We start from the raw sequence: 17,632 nt of genomic DNA, 5'->3' as shown, positions 1-17,632 counted from the left end.
CATTAGAGCCACACAGCAGCGTCTGGATGAGGAGCTCATTAGTTAAAAGGATAGTTCACCCAAAATTCAAATTTCACTCATTATCTCCTCCCCCTCATGTGGACTAAGGGCTGGGAGAAGTTTCAGAGTCCTCCGTGGCTTCTCTGAGTTACAGGGGGTCTCGACGTAGCAGTGCATGTCCATATAACGGTTGCAAATGGATACCAACTGTCTTCGTAACAAAAAGACACCAAAAAAACATCCAAATTACCTCCATGCTGCTCGTATGTAATGTCTGTCTTGTATTGAAGCCCCAAAATGCAAAATTGTTCTGAAGAAAATTAAATAAGTCTATATTTCAAGCTTGTTTGCAGCGGAAGCTCCTCTTCCTGGTCCAGGAAGCGCATTAACTTCCAGCGTCAGTAACCGCATTAACGCCGGCGCACAAGCAGCATGGAGGTATTTGGATGTTTTTGGGTGTGTCTTTTTGTTATGAAGAGAGCTGATAGGACTCAGTCCAGAACCAGCATCAAACACATGATCAGTGTCTGAAAGAGGAAAACACCACCAACAGCTTCTCAGTCATTTCACACATTTGGAGTAAAAACCAGACGAGACGACGCAGAACTGAAGAGACTCAAACTAAAATGGTAACTGGTAAATGGACTTGCACTTATACGCTTTTCTAGTCTCTTGGACCACTCAAAGCGCTTTACAATGTAATGGTCACATTCACCCTTTCACACAGCGCTGTAGCGCAGGAATCTAACCATTCACACACATTCATGCCCCGATGGACACATCGGGGGGCAAGTGTGGGTTCAGTGTCTTGCCCAAGGACACTTCTACATGTTGCCAGGAGGAGCCTGGAATCGAACCACCGACCTTCCGGTTAGTGGACGACCCGCTCTACCTCCTGAGCCACAGCCGCCCACACTAACAGGCAGTTTGTTTCAGAGTCCAGATTTAAAGACCCACTCCCATGAAAATCGTGTTTTTTGAGCTTTTCACATGTTCCTGTGGCATTTTTCTTGTGTTAGAGCACATATCAGCAGAAAAGGAAGTGCAAAATTGCATTTCTGAGTTTTTCTGCCTTCAAATTGCTGTGAACCAATGGCAGACGCAAACTGGCAGTTTCAGGGAGACTGGAGCTGACGTGTCACAGCTCCAGGGCAGGGCACTAGTGCTACAAGCTCCCGCCCCGCTCTGCATCTGGCTCAGAGGTGAAAGGCTTGACAGCTCGGTGTAGTTGTCAAGGTATAACAGGTGTAGCTCACCTGGTAGAGCAGCTTGCACCTTGAGCAAGGACTATGTTCCAGTCTGGGATCGAATCCCAGTGTGGAGTTTTACGCTAAACGCGCTGAATCTGTCATTGTACAATGTCCAGCTGTCAACGAGCGGGGGGTGGGGTGCAAGGAGGTGGCTGGGCGGGTGCAGAGCAGCACAGTCTCCGCCCACCCTCCAGAGGCGCATTGCTAATGAGCTGGTTTTAAAAAAAGACCTTTCCTGCATGTCATTCCCCCTCTCTCTGCCTCCCCCTTTCCTGTCTATCTCACTATGTACTATCAAATAAAAGCAAAAAAGCCAAAAAAATATACAACAGAGAAACAGAGACAGAAACCAGACCAGTTCAGGACCAGGTCTTCATTCAGCTCGTCTCTCTACACTCGTCTTCCTCTACTTTCTCTCTCTGCTCCTCTGCTTCCTGAAGCCCCGCCCCCTTGAGGTTAACCAATCAGAGCTCAGATGTGGAGCTGTGACATGTTGTTGATCCAGAAATGTCTTCACAGAGAGGAGAGGAGTGGTGTCCCCGTGGACCAGCAGCTGTCCTGCTGTGGTCTCTGTCAGGACGTCCTGAAGCATCCAGTCTCCACCAGCTGTGGACACTGGTTCTGCAGACAGTGCTTCACCTCAGACTGGGACCAGTCTGGTTCTTCAGGACCCCCCTCCTGTCCCCAGTGTGGAAAAAGACCCAGAACCAGAGGTGAGCTGCAGACAGCCAATCAGAGCAGCTGTGGACAAAGTGAGACTGAACATCTGTCTGCTGATGTGGTCATTAGTGAAACCAGGACCTGTTGTTTTCTCCAGAGTCATTGTTCTATCACACAGCACTAGGGCTGTAGCCGATATCCGAGTACTCGAGTACTCGCTCGGCCTGAGCGGCATCCGAGCACCATTTCACCTACTCAGATACCCCACACACACACAGCTCGGGCGCAGAATGTTAGAAGATTCATATTAGCCTATGGTTCGTTTTTGGCATAATGTGCTGCGTTTGGGCTATAATTGCACTGCTGCTGACAACCACCTCGTTCTGTGTTAAAAAAATGTATCTGCCAATATTTTATTGTTTATTTAGGCTGAAATGTTAATGGTTCCTTTATTGAAGTGTGCACTGCCGTTATAAGAAAAATGTTTAGCCTATAAACGGGACAATTTACAGTACAGGCCAAAAGTTTGGACACACTCAATGCATTTCCTTTATTTTCATGACTATTTACACTGTCGATTCTCACTGAAATTCCACTAATGAACCCTGACAAGGCACTCTGACACCTGTGAAGTGAAAACCATTTTCGTGTCAGGTTCACCTCTTGAAGCTCATCAAGAGAATGCCAAGAGCAAAAAGCAGTAATCAGAGCAAAGGGGGGCTACTTTGAAGAAACTAGAATTGCTGGGGGCAGAGATAGAGGAGGAGGGGGAAGGAGAGGAAGAAGAAAAGAAGAAAGAGAAGACAAAGAAGAAAAGACGTGTTTTCAGTTATTTCACACTTTTTTGTTAATTCCACATGTGTTAATTCATAGTTTTGGTGCCTTCAGTGAGAATAAAGGAAACACATTGAATGAGAAGGTGTGTCCAAACTTTTGGCCTGTACTGTAATTTTGTGGCATTCCTTCTTTTTCTTTTTTTTGTTTTGCTCTTTTAATTGCGAGTGATTTGAGGACGGATCTGTGAGGAAAAATATCACACATGGACAACTGATTGGCTGTTGTATGAAAATAAAAAGTGTGTTATTATGAAATTAGTGTGGTATTTACTGTCCGATTTACGTGGCTCTCTTCGGCTGCTCCGCTCTCCTCCCACTTGCAGCTCCGTGCTCCACTCCACTCTCCCTCTACATGGCGCTCCCCCCCCCCCCCCGTCCGTAAATGAATACTAGAGTACTACTCGAATAGTGACCCCGAACATTCGGATAGTAAAATATGCTACTCATTGCAGCCCTACACAGCACAGACATTTAAGATGATGATTCAAACCTTCTCTTTGTTGTCTGTAGTTTTTCTGTAGCTGATGAAAATAATCTGATCAGATTGTTAGACTCTCTGTCTTCAGTCTGACTCTGTCTCTTCTCTCTCAGCAGATCGTGGTCTGCAGGATGTTTTAGATCAACATAAGATCAGTCTGAGGAGCAGATGTGAACGAGTGACTGAAGGAACTGAGGGAACAGGAAGTGGAACAGGAAGTGGAACCCTCCTCAACAGCATCTACACTGAGCTCTACATCACAGAGGGACAGAGTGAAGAGGTTAATACCCAACATGAGGTGAGACAGCTGGAGACAACGTCCAAGAAGAAGACCCTCCAGGACACTCCAATCAAGTGCAACGACATCTTTAAAGACTTACCTGTCCAACAGAGAGAGGACGTCTCTACGGTCTCACCTGTCCACCAGAGAGAGGACGTCTCTACGGTCTCACCTGTCCAACAGAGAGAGGACGTCTCTATGGTCTCACCTGTCCAACAGACAGAGGACGTCTCTACGGTCTCACCTGTCCACCAGAGAGAGGACGTCTCTACGGTCTCACCTGTCCAACAGAGAGAGGACGTCTCTACGGTCTCACCTGTCCACCAGAGAGAGGACGTCTCTACGGTCTCACCTGTCCAACAGAGAGAGGACGTCTCTACGGTCTCACCTGTCCAACAGAGACCCATCAGAGTGGTTCTGACCAACGGCGTCGCTGGCGTTGGAAAAACCTTCTCGGTGCAGAAGTTCACTCTGGACTGGGCCGAGGGCTTGGAGAACCAAGATGTCAGTCTGCTGGTTCTGCTTTCGTTCAGGGAGCTGAACCTGATCAGAGATCAGCGGTTGAGTCTTCTCAGGCTGCTCCATGTTTTCCATCCAACATTACAGAAGGTGACAGCAGAGCAGCTGGCTGTCTGTAAACTTCTCTTCATCTTTGACGGCCTGGATGAAAGCCGACTGTCACTGGACTTCAACAACAGGGAGGTTGTGTCTGATGTCACACAGACGTCATCAGTCAACGTGCTGCTGACAAACCTCATCCAGGGGAATCTGCTTCCCTCGGCTCTGGTCTGGATCACCTCCAGACCTGCAGCAGCCAATCAGATCCCTCCTACATGTGTCGACAGGGTAACAGAGGTCCGAGGCTTCACTGACGCCCAGATGGAGGAGTACTTCAGGAGGAGGTCCAGTGATGAAGATCTGTCCAGAAGAATCATCTCACACATCAAGACGTCCAGGAGCCTCCACATCATGTGTCAAGTCCCAGTCTTCTGCTGGATCAGTGCTACAGTTCTGGAGCACATGTTGACCACAGACCAGAGAGGAGAGCTGCCCAAGACCACGACTGACCTGTTCTCACACTTCCTGCTGGTCCAGACAAAGAGGAAGAACAACAAGTACGGTGAAGGACATGAGACGAGTCCACAGGAGCTGACGGAGGCCGACAGGGAAGTTCTTCTGAAGCTGGGGAGGCTGGCGTTTGAACAGCTGGAGGAAGGAAACATCATGTTCTACCAAGAAGACCTGGAGCAGTGTGGTCTGGATGTCACAGAGGCCTCGGTGAACTCAGGACTCTGTACTGAGATCTTCAAAAGAGAGAGTGTGATCTTCCAGAAAACAGTCTACTGCTTTGTTCATCTGAGTGTTCAGGAGTTTCTGGCTGCAGTCTACATGTTCCACTGCTTCACCAACAGGAACACACAGGTCCTGGAGAACTTCCTGGGAGAACAACATGATGGTTTAACCCTGGATGACTTCCTGCAGAGAGCCATGGAGGAATCCCTCGGCAGTAGAAACGGTCACCTGGACCTGTTTGTTCGCTTCCTTCATGGCCTCTCTCTGGAGTCCAACCAGAGGCTGTTAGGAGGTCTGCTGGGTCAGAGAAAGAACAGTCCAGAAACCATCCAGAGAACCATCAACAACCTCAAGGAGATGAAGAGTGACTCTCCTGACAGAAGCATCAACATCTTCCACTGTCTGACGGAGATGAAGGACCAGTCAGTTCATCAGGAGATCCAACAGTTCCTGGAGTCAGAGAACAGATCAGAGAAGGAACTCTCTTTGATCCAGTGTTCAGCTCTGGGCTACATGCTGCAGATGTCAGAGCAGGTTCTAGATGAGTTTGACCTGAAGAAGTACAACACATCAGATCAGGGACGACAGAGACTGATCCCAGCTGTGAGGAACTGCAGGAAGGCTAAGTGAGTCCAGACATGATCAATAACACCATCAATTAGTTCTACACACACACACACACACACACACACACACACACACACACACACACACACACACACACACACACACACACACACACACACACACAGATAATCAATGTGTGTGAGCGTTGTTCAGGTGACACCTGCAGCTCTACACCTGAGCTCACCTGACCACATCTCCCTGTGTTGGCCGCAGGAGCCTGGATTAAACCTCCATCTGGGCTTTGATGAATGGATGCTGGATGATTAAAGAGGAGGTGGATCTGAATCTGAATGGGTTTTTCCAGCCCAGCCCTGATGAGGGTTATTGTTTCATGTCCAACACAAAGAGAGAAGATGAACTGAACCAGAGTGTGAAGAGCACATGTTGATCACATGATGACATGTTGTGTGTGTTTAGTACAAATTGTCTTATTTTACTCTCACACAGTTTGTTTCTTCTCTAATCACAGATTTATTCAGTGTGGACTCTCAGAGATTCACTGTGAAGTCGTTGCCTCAGCTCTGAAGTCCAGCCCCTCCCACCTGACACACCTGGACCTGAGTCTGAACCCCCTGAAGGATTCATCAGTGAAGCTTCTGTGTGCTGGACTGGAGAGTCCAAACTGTAGACTGGAGACTCTGAGGTGAGTTCACAGACTGGAGCTGTTGTAGTTGTTTGAAGCTTCAGCTTCTCATTGGTTCATACATGTCAGGATTTGTGTGTGAGGATTTTTCTCAAGAAGCTGAAGAGAGAAAACAGTTGAGATGAGTCCAGAGAGAAGAAGGTGAGAGCAGTCGTAGTGTTTGTGATTCAGAGCAGCAGAGAACGAGCTCAGCTTCTACAACTGTTGTTTTCAACTCAGACACTTGTTGTTGAACCAACGTGCAGCACTGATCTGAGAGCAGATGTTGAGCTGTGGTCAGAAACACAGCAGCTGGTGGATGTTGTGGAGCTGACAGAACCATGGGAGGAAGCATGAGAGGAAGCAGCTGAGATCCACAGAGCTGGCAGCAGAGGCAGAGGAGGCTGGAAAGCTGCGCTCCAGTGGAGGCTGGCTGTAGGGAGCTGTTGGCAGCTAAAGTCTGCTCCCTGGTAGCTCAACTGGCTGGGAGAGGCTGGAGTGTGAAGCAGGAAGTGAAGAGCACGGCACACACTGCAGCCACTTCCTGTCAATGACTGTGAATGCTGAGAATCAAGGTGAGACAGGTGAGAGCAGAGCTGCTAGTGTTGGTCTTGTTGCTGCTGACATGAAGCAGCTGCAGAGGCTCAGCTGGTTTGTTTGGAGGCTCACCAAGATGGGCTGAAGGTTGTTGCTTCATGTCCACAGAGAAGTTTATTTACTTCAAGCAAGCCGACATGTTTGTAACTAGATCTAATTCAAAGTCTTGTGCGAGACCCAAGTTGACGCTCGGTGTGTTCACGTGCAGTCAGAAGCTCCCGTTTGTGTCATAAACACAGGAATATCAACTCTTGACTTGCTTGAAGTAAATAAACTTCTGGGTGCATGTTTGAGTCGCCATCTGACGCTGTCTGTGGCTTTGAGGGATGGAAACAGCCTAAGCAGGGGAAATTAAATCCGCTCTATTAATCGCTGCCGTGGTGATGCGGGGACAGACACAACTACCGCAAAACAGGAGCAATTAAACTGAAAATCTTCAGATTCCTTCTTTTAGACCTGAAATGTTAGGAAAATACAGCCCCGAGTTGAATTTGCCCGGAATTGTCCTTTAATGAGCTGTTTTCTCTCTGTCACTGTTTAACCTGCTTCCTGTTGCTTCAGCTGTTGGACTTTGATTTTCTAAACTTGTTCTTTCTGAAGCTTCTTCAGCTCTGAACAGATGATGAGACACTGAACGCTGTCAACAAGGAGCTTTGTCCTCAACTCACTGCTTTTATTCTTTATTCAGATTGGAGTTCTGCAGTTTGTCAGAGATCAGCTGTTCTTCTCTGGGCTCAGCTCTGAAGTCCAACCCCTCCCACCTGAGACACCTGGACCTGAGCTGGAACAACCTGCAGGATTCAGGAGTGAAGGATCTGAGTGGTTTTCTGGAGAGTCCAGACTGTAGACTGGAGACTCTGAGGTCAGTTCACTGACTGTTGTATCTGATCCACCTACAGTGGATTAAAGTGAATTTATAAAAATATACTTTCTTCTGAAAACATTAAATTGAAATAGATTATTTTCTGTGTTTCTATATTTAGATTTTAATGCATCTTGAGCAGGACATGTCCTAAAAATAAAAACTCTTCTTCTAAATAATCTGTGACAAATGATGTAAAATGAGTCCAGAAACACAGAGTTGTATTAATTCCTCATTTGAGTCCAGATTTATTTTCCTCTTTATTCAGATTTTTATCAAAAATCAAAGTTACACCACTTGACACTGGGTTTCATCACGTCATTGACCCCTGTGCTGTTAGTTTATTGATTTAAACCTGATACCAGTTGATCAATAAAGTTACTAATAGGGGTGACCTCCAATAGTCGACTACTCGACGATTCGATTCAGAGAGCTCTGATTGGACGATCAACCTTTAGTTTAGTTTATTATTTATTATCCCTGTCGAATCGTCTCAAAATGTGGTTATGAAGAAAAGATGGTACCATTGTGAATATATAGAGGAGCTTCCTGCTGCTGAACATCTGGTTTTACATAGAATCTATCTGTTTTCTTATAATATAGGAGAGACTGTTTAGATACAAACATCACAGTGAGTGATCGAGCACCGACTATCTCCCTCTCTCTAAATTCAGGTCTAAAGTTTTATTTACAATATTAAACTAAGGGACGGACGCGTTCTCTGTCTATCGTGCAGCACCTACACACACACACACACACACACACACACACACACACACACACAACAACACCATGGTGCTGTGACCCTCGACCTCTGACCCGTCTGAACCAGCACTGATGCATCATGTCCTCACAACGATGGGACTCCAGGTTTTCATTCTCCACACACACTCGTTAATTCACAGCACACACTCGTTAATTCACAGCACACACTCGTACTCGTCATCGCTGCACCGTCCCTGAAAGAGAGATGATGATGTCATCACAGCTTAATGAGTGAGATCAGGAAAAGGACGGATGGAGAATGTCCTGTTATCTGATGCCAACTGAAGAATTAGTTTATTCAGCTGTTTTAACTCTTTTCTCCAGAAAAAGACACGAATGAGATCATGAATCAATGAGGGAAAAACAACATGATTCTACGATTAGTCGACTATGGGCAAAATCTGATCAGATTCAACTATGAAAATCCTTAGTGGAGGACACTCCTAAAAATAAAATAAAAATATAATAAAAATAATAATAACAGATAATCATCATCTGATCAGTTATCCATGAATTAATCTTCTTCTTTTATTCTTTATTCAGATTGGAGGGCTGCAGTTTGTCAGAGATCAGCTGTTCTTCTCTGGTCTCAGCTCTGAAGTCCAACCCCTCCCACCTGAGACACCTGAACCTGAGCTGGAACAAGAACCTGCAGGATTCAGGAGTGAAGGATCTGAGTGGTTTTCTGGAGAGTCCAGACTGTAGACTGGAGACTCTGAGGTCAGTTCACTGACTGTTACTGTTGTAGATCTTAGATCTTTGATCCACAACTGAACCTGATTGATCTTCACTCAGAACTTGAATCATTGACTTTGATTGAATTGATTAATGACATTTGAAATAGTGGTTGTTGAATGTTTGCAGTTGTTGTTGTGTGAGAATGATTCTTCAGTTTCAACTCATTTCACTCAGTGGTCATGAATAATGTCTGTTCACTTCAGTTCAACCTTCACACACACTCGTATTTCTCTCAGTCAGACGACTCATGTTTTCTAGAAACTCTGGAGAAAATGTCCAGTATCAGCTCATCAACTCACTTCATCTCTACATTGATGATGTTTCTCTGTCTTTGACGTTCCTGCTGAGAATTTCCCAAAGTTTAGTTTGAAATCATCTGTAATTTGTGATGAAAACAGTTTCATTCAGTTTCATTTGGTTTAGTTTGAGTTTCCTGAGACCAGGACCAAGAAAGACCTGAGTCCTGGATCAGGACTGGACCTTTGGACTCTGATTCAGTTCAGTCAGAGAGAGAGAGAGAAAAAGAGAGAGACAGAGAGAGACCATGAACAGCAGTGTGATGATGACACTGTATGTCCTGTTAGTTGTCTATTGATTTAAAGGGAAACTATGCAAGTCCGCTCGCTTTTCCGCTTATTTGGTTACACTCCTCTCCTCCATGTGCATCTGTTTACAACGAAGCTGGTGAAAAATCAATAAATGGAGCGGTGGATAACGTTACATAACATATACGATGTTACGGCGCGTGTGTTTGTGTCGTCTTAACCGTCATAAACAAAAGATTACAGGTTACAGAGCGCGTTTGTGTTGTGGTGCAGCAGAGACGAGACTACATGCAGGCGTTACTCGGGCAGTGACCGAGTAACTGTACTGATGTTGCAGGGTTGGTTTTCAGCCGTGAGACGCCAGGTGAAGACAGAGAACCTTCTCACTGTAACAAGTCACAAGTCATGTAGTTAATGATCACAATCCGGAGCTTTTTAATTAAGGTAAAAATGTAGCATAGCCACGGGAGAAATCCTGCTTAGTTCGTCTTTAACCCTGATACGAGTTGATCAATAAAGTTATTGATCATATAGTAGGGGGGCCAACGTAGCCAGTATCATATAGCCGTCATTTTTTCTTGTTAATTTTTGGAGATTGTTATATCTTGATTCTTGGGGTTCCTAGCAAGACAAATACAAGTGTCTCCATTTTTATCCTTTGGATTTAGTGGTAATAATTGTAGGTCAAATACGGATGTATTTTGGCCGAAAATCCCACCTTTCCTTATGGACATCTAAGGATATAATCCTGAAAACCACATAAATACTACAAAGTAATGCACAAAATAGATTCAATTTCATAAAATAATACTACTTATACCTATAATAATACTTCTGGGCTGATGACCGCTTCCTTTTCGCAAAATTATACGAATTGTGACATACTGATTTTATAAACCTAAAATACTCAAATCTATACACATGAAAATAATACTGGTTCATTATTATTCATCACTCAGATGTTAGAATACCCATTTCTCATCTCATAGACTACACAGGTATAAGTTACATAGGCCCTGTACATTTTTTTCACTACTAGTAGGGGGGCCAATGTATTTCTGTAATTTTGCAATGTTAATTTTTGGAGAGTGAATGACTTCTTGGGTGAAAATATGTCTCCATTTTTTCTGACTATTTCTTTTATTATTTTTTTTACTTTTCTCTCATATTTGATATTTTGAACCTTATTTGCACTATTAAATATGATTACAATGGTTAAAATTACTTCCTCTTTTTAGTTGTGATAATATTTAATAGTATTTGACAGATGCCATTACAAACAAACATTTTAATAAAGAACACAATAGTTATTGATCTTGCTGAAAAAAGAACAACATTTCAAGTCATATCATTTTTGACCTTTGCAAAATTTCAAAGTTGTTTAAACATGCCTATCAATATATCAATCCAGACCTGAAGACCAATTGTCAGTATAGAATTAAACAAACACACAAAAAACATGACACAATACAGTCTTCATGCTGCCAACAAAATCCATTCCATGACAGAACAGATTTCAGTAACTTTGTTTAAATGGAAGGATCACCATCATACTCATCTTCATCAATGGCCATCAGATGTCCTTGGCTGACATTTGCACAGACCTCTTCATCTGCTCCACACAGGCACATCTCAATGCAGTTGAGATTTTGAGACCTGCAAGAACAATGTGGCATGCAAAAGGTTTTCTTGCAGCCACATTTGATGAGATGTATGATGGTGGCTGGGGCTGGGGGATCCTGTGTTGTGACTGGCACCAGTTTACCTCCCTTGGCCTCCCATCCATATTCTGTTGCCGGTGGTAACTGTGGGTAAGGTGTGAGGTCCTGATTCCATACCATTGTCTGGAAATGTGCACGGGCAATGGCTTGATGTAAGGCTCCTTGTGTTGGTGGCAGTCTCTCAGCTTCTAACTGTTCCTTCGAGAATAATCTTCACCTGAGATCACAGACATTTACCAGTGTGGTACCATGCTCATACAGCTGACACACAAATGCTTCAATACTTCTTTCAATGTCAGGACTCAACTTTTCTGCAGTCCCCAGTGCAGCAAATGCTGATACCACCTCCCCTGGACATCTGTTTAGTGCTTGCCAACAGGTCAGCTTTCCTTTGCCAGCAAATCGACCTGTCTGGTCAGCTCCAGAGAAGGCATGGAACCCTGGTAAGGCTGCAGCCAGCTACTTACCAAGAGCATGGACTACTGGTCCCAAAGAGATGATCCGTTTCTTGTTCCCCACACCAGTAATGAAGTAGGTGTCCTTGCACAACTGATGGTACTGTTGAACTGCAAGAACAAACAAATGTGTGCCCGTGGACTCAATGCAGATTTTTGTTGACCCTCTCTGGGCAGAATCCAGGCTGTGCAGGGTTATGGTGGTATCAACATTTGCTGCCCCGGAGACTGCAGAAAAGTTGAGTCCTGACATAGAAAGAAGTATTGAAGCATTTGTGTGTCAGCTGTATGAGCATGGTACCACACTGGTAAATGTCTGTGATCTCAGGTGAAGATTATTCTCGAAGGAACAGTTAGAAGCTGAGAGACTGCCACCAACACAAGGAGCCTTACATCAAGCCATTGCCCGTGCACATTTCCAGACAATGGTATGATATCAGGACCTCACACCTTACCCACAGTTACCACCGGCAACAGAATATGGATGGGAGGCAGAGGGAGGTAAACTGGTGCCAGTCACAACACAGGATCCCCCAGCCCCAGCCACCATCATACATCTCATCAAATGTGGCTGCAAGAAAACCTTTTGCATGCCACATTGTTCTTGCAGGTCTCAAAATCTCAACTGCATTGAGATGTGCCTGTGTGGAGCAGATGAAGAGGTCTGTGCAAATGTCAGCCAAGGACATCTGATGGCCATTGATGAAGATGAGTATGATGGTGATCCTTCCATTTAAACAAAGTTACTGAAATCTGTTCTGTCATGGAATGGATTTTGTTGGCAGCATGAAGACTGTATTGTGTCATGTTTTTTTTTCTGTTTCTTTATTTCTATATTGACAATTGGTCTTCAGGTCTGGATTGATATATTGATAGGCATGGTTAAACAACTTTGAAAATTTGCAAAGGTCAAAAATGATATGACTTGAAATGTTGTTCTTTTTTCAGCAAGATCAATAACTATTGTGTTCTTTATTAAAATGTTTGTTTGTAATGGCATCTGTCAAATACTATTAAATATAATCACAACTAAAAAGATGACTTTTTAGTTCATTTTAGTTCATGGAAATAGTCATTTTAACCGTTGTAATCATATTTAATGGTGCAAATAAGGTTCAAAATATCAAATTTGAGAGAAAAGTAAAAAAAAAAAAAAAAAAAAAAATAGTCAGAAAAAATGGAGACATATTTTTTCTCAAAGTCTAATCACCCAAGAAGACATTCCAACCACTCTCCAAAAATTAACATCCCAAAATTACAGAAATACATTGGCCCCCCTACTAGCTACTAATAATAATAATAACAATAACAGAGAAGACGAAAAACACCAGGCTCAACAAGTTTTCTGGGGGAAACCCTGCGTCTGATTATTGATAAGTTATCAATGAATTTATCTTCTTCTTTTATTCTTTATTCAGATTGCAGGACTGCAGGTTGTCAGAGATCAGCTGTTCTTCTCTGGTCTCAGCTCTGAAGTCCAACCCCTCCCACCTGAGAGAACTGAACCTGAGCAACAGCAAGCTGCAGGATTCAGTAGTGAAGGATCTGAGTGGTTTTCTGGAGAGTCCAGACTGTAGACTGGAGACTCTGAGGTCAGTTCACTGACTGTTACTGTTGTAGATCTTAGAGAAATTTTAACCTTTTTTCTTTCTTTTCTTTTTTTTCCTTTTACAAAAGTCAGACTGAACACGTCAAATGGTGTAACTACAAAGGAATGATCAATAATAAATATTTGATTGACCTACAGTGGATTCAAGTGGATTTATAGCAAATGTTCTTTCTTCTTCTAAATAATCTGCGACAAATGATGTAAAATGAGTCCAGAAACACAGAGTTGTATTAATTCCTCATTTGAGTCCAGATTTATTTTCCTGTTTATTCAGATTTTTATCAAAAATCAAAGTTACACCACTTGACACTGGGTTTCATCATGTCATTGACCCCTGTGCTGTTAGTTTATTGATTTAACCCTGATACGAGTTGATCAATAAAGTTATTAATAGGGGTGACCTCCAATAGTCGACTATTACACAATTCGATTCAGAGAGCTCTGATTGGACGATCAACCTTTAGTTTAGTTTATTATTTATTATCGCTGTCGAATCGCAAAATGTGGTTATGAAGAAAAGATGGTACCATTGTGAATATATAGAGGAGCTTCCTGCTGCTGAACATCTGGTTTCACATAGAATCTATCTGTTTTCTAAAATAGGAGAGACTGTTTAGATACAAACATCACAGTGAGTGATTGAGCACAGCGGACCCATCCCTCTCTCTCTCTACATTCAGAAAGTTTTTTTTACAATATTAAACTAAGGGACGCATTCTCTGTCTATTGTGCAGCACCTACACACACACACACACAACAACAACAACACCATGGTGCTGTGACCCTCGACCTCTGACCCGTCTGAACCAGCACTGATGCTCATATCATGTCCTCACAACGAGACTCCACATTTTCATTCTCCACACACACTCGTTAATTCACAGCACACACTCGTTAATTCACAGCACACACTCGTACCCCTCATCGCTGCACCGTCCCTGAAAGAGAGATGATGATGTCATCGCAGCTTAATGAGTGAGATCAGGAAAAGGACGGATGGAGAATGTCCTGTTATCTGATGCCAGCTGAAGAATTAGTTCATTCAGCTGTTTTAACTCTTTTCTCCAGAAAAAGACACGAATGAGATCATGAATCAATGAGGGAAAAACAACATGATTCTACGATTAGCTCGACTATGAGCAAAATCTGACCAATCAGATTCAACTATGAAAATCCTTAGTGGAGGACACTCCTAGTTATTAATAACAATAATAATAACAGAGAATCATTATTGATCAGTTATCAATGAATTGATCTTCTGCTTTTATTCTTTATTCAGATTGCAGTGCTGCAGTTTGTCAGAGATCAGCTGTTCTTCTCTGGTCTCAGCTCTGAAGTCCAACCCCTCCCACCTGAGACACCTGGACCTGAGCCTCAACAAGCTGAAGTCTTCAGACGTGAAGGATCTGGATGATCTAGTGAAGAGTCCAGACTGTAGACTGGAGACTGTGAGGTCAGTAGGGGGGTGGAGTCAGTCTGTGCTGCTTTCACCACTATTGGACTAAAGTCAGTGAGACAATAACAGAGACAACAGTCAGCCAATCAGAGCAGAGAGAGACAACAGTCAGCCAATCAGAGCAGAGAGAGAGAACAGTCAGCCAATCAGAGCAGAGAGAGAGAACAGTCAGCCAATCAGAGCAGAGAGAGACAACAGTCAGCCAATCAGAGCAGAGAGAGAGAGAACAGTCAGCCAATCAGAGCAGAGAGAGACAACAGTCAGCCAATCAGAGCAGAGAGAGAGAGAACAGTCAGCCAATCAGAGCAGAGAGAGACAACAGTCAGCCAATCAGAACAGAGAGAAACAACAGTCAGCCAATCAGAGCAGAGAGAGAGAGACAACAGTCAGCCAATCAGAGCAGAGAGAGACAACAGTCAGCCAATCACAGCATGGAGACAACAATCAGCCAATCAGAGCAGAGGGAGAGACAACAATCAGCCAATCACAGCATGGAGACAACAATCAGCCAATCAGAGCAGAGAGAGACAACAGTCAGCCAATCAGAGCAGAGAGAGACAACAGTCAGCCAATCAGAGCAGAGAGAGAGACAACAGTCAGCCAATCAGAGTAGAGAGAGAGACAACAGTCAGCCAATCAGAGCAGAGAGAGAGACAACAGTCAGCCAATCAGAGCAGAGAGAGAGACAACAGTCAGCCAATCAGATCTGAGAGAGAGACAACAGTCAGCCAATCAGAGCAGAGAGAGAGACAACAGTCAGCCAATCAGAGCAGAGAGAGAGACAACAGTCAGCCAATCAGAGCAGAGAGAGACAACAGTCAGCCAATCAGAGCAGAGAGACAACAGTCAGCCAATCAGATCTGAGAGAGAGACAACAGTCAGCCAATCAGAGCAGAGAGAGAGACAACAGTCAGCCAATCAGAGCAGAGATAGAGACAACAGTCAGCCAATCAGAGCAGAGAGACAACAGTCACTGATCAATCACCTCTCTGCTTCTCTTCTCAGATGGTACACTCCTCCCTCCTGAACCTCCCTAACTGATCTGAGAGCAGCTCCACTGTCTCTCTCAGAGTCCAGTCCACCATCCTCCCTGTGTGTTCTGGACCTGACAGAGATCATCACTGTCTCTGGACTCATCTGATCCTCTACACACTCTCTGCTCCTCCTCCTCCTCCTCCTCCTCCTCATCTTCCTCTTCCTCCTCCTCCTCCTCCTCCTCCTCCTCCTCATTCCTCCTCCTCATCTCTCTTCCTCCTCCTCCTCTCTCTTCCTCCTCCTCCTCCCTCCTCCTCCTCCTCCTCCTCCTCATCTTCCTCTTCCTCCTCCTCCTCCTCCTCCTCCTCCTCCTCATTCCTCCTCCTCATCTCTCTTCCTCCTCCTCCTCTCTCTTCCTCCTCCTCCTCCCTCCTCCTCCTCCTCCTCCTCCTCCTCCTCCTCCTCCTCCTCCTCCTCCTCCTCCTCATTCCTCCTCCTCATCTCTCTTCCTCCTCCTCCTCTCTCTTCCTCGTCCTCCTCCCTCCTCCTCCTCCTCTTCATCTCTCCTCCTCCCTCCTCCTCCTCATTCCTCCTCCTCCTCCTCCTCATCTCATCTCTCCTCTTCCTCCTCCTCCCTCCTCCTCCTCCTCCCTCCTCCTCCTCATCTCTCCTCCTCCTCCTCCTCCTCCTCCTCATTCCTCCTCCTCCTCCTTCTCATCGCTCCTCTTTCCTCCTCCTCATCTCTCTTCTTCCTCCTCCTCCTCCTCCTCCTCATCTTCCTCCTCTCTCTTCCTCCTCCTCCTCCTCATTCCTCCTCCTCATCATCTTTCCTCCTCCTCATCTCTCCTCCTCCTCTCTCTTCCTCCTCATCTCTCCTCCTCCTCTCTCTTCCTCCTCCTCCTCATTCCTCCTCCTCCTCCTCCTCCTCCTCATCTCTCCTCCTCCTCTCTCTTCCTCCTCCTCCTCATTCCTCCTCCTCCTCATCTCTCCTCCTCCTCTCTCTTCCTCCTCCTCATCTTCCTCCTCCTCCTCCCTCTTTCTCCTCATCTTCCTCATCCTCATCTCTCCTCCTCCTCATCTGTCCTCCTCTCTCTTCCTCCTCCTCCTCCTCTTCCTCCTCCTCATTCCTCCTCATCTCTCCTCTTCCTCCTCCTCCTCCTCCCTCTTCCTCCTCATCTTCCTCCTCCTCCTCTCTCTTCCTCCTCATCTTCCTCTTCCTCCTCCTCCTCATCTTCCTCCTCCTCCTCCTCCTCCTCATCTCTCCTCTTCCTCATCTCTCCTCCTCCTCATCTTCCTCCTCCTCTCTCTTCCTCCTCCTCCTCCTCCTCATCTTCCTCTTCCTCCTCCTCCTCCTCATCTTCCTCCTCCTCCTCCTCCTCCTCATCTCTCCTCTTCCTCATCTCTCCTCCTCCTCATCTTCCTCCTCCACTCTCTTCCTCCTCCTCCTCCTCCTCTTCCTCCTCCTCCTCATCTTCCTCCTCCTCCTCATTCCTCCTCATCTCTCCTCCTCCTCCTCATCCTCATTCCTCTTCCTCCTCCTCATCTCTCCTCCTCCTCCTCCTCCTCATTCCTCCTCTTCCTCATCTCTCTTCCTCCTCCTCCTCCTCCTCATCTCTCCTCCTCCTCATCTTCCTCATCTTCCTCCTCCTCATCTCTCCTCTTCCTCTCTCTTCCTCCTCCTCCTCCTCATTCCTCCTCCTCCTCTCTTCCTCCTCCTCCTCATCTTCCTCCTCCTCTCTCTTCCTCCTCCTCCTCATCTTCCTCCTCCTCCTCCTCCTCATCTCTCCTCCTCCTCTCTCTTCCTCCTCCTCCTCCCTCTTCCTCCTCCTCCTCATCTCTCCTCCTCCTCCTCATCTCTCCTCC

The 17,632-nt window shown here is 45.3% G+C and overlaps 1 protein-coding gene across 1 annotated transcript in view; it reads left to right on the top strand.

The window, feature by feature from the left end:
* Positions 1 to 772: 772 nt before the first annotated feature.
* The window catches only part of LOC310989790 (protein NLRC3-like), a gene marked incomplete at its 5' end in the record, with an annotated part of 40,039 nt that continues 23,179 nt past the window's right edge, over positions 773 to 17,632 (top strand). The window contains 8 exons of the mRNA XM_083976939.1: positions 773 to 870; positions 1,770 to 1,963; positions 3,338 to 3,615; positions 3,904 to 5,423; positions 5,894 to 6,067; positions 7,332 to 7,505; positions 8,814 to 8,990; positions 13,148 to 13,321. Of these exons, the coding sequence (XP_083833065.1) occupies positions 773 to 870; positions 1,770 to 1,963; positions 3,338 to 3,615; positions 3,904 to 5,423; positions 5,894 to 6,067; positions 7,332 to 7,505; positions 8,814 to 8,990; positions 13,148 to 13,321 (2,789 nt within the window). The remainder of the gene's footprint in view (positions 871 to 1,769; positions 1,964 to 3,337; positions 3,616 to 3,903; positions 5,424 to 5,893; positions 6,068 to 7,331; positions 7,506 to 8,813; positions 8,991 to 13,147; positions 13,322 to 17,632) is intronic.

This window comes from Trachurus trachurus (assembly GCF_905171665.1).
Source record: "Trachurus trachurus genome assembly, chromosome: 8".
Classification (NCBI taxonomy): Eukaryota; Metazoa; Chordata; class Actinopteri; order Carangiformes; family Carangidae; genus Trachurus; species Trachurus trachurus.
The sequence above is the reverse complement of the archived record's forward strand: the minus strand, read 5'-3'. Positions and strand labels throughout refer to the sequence as shown.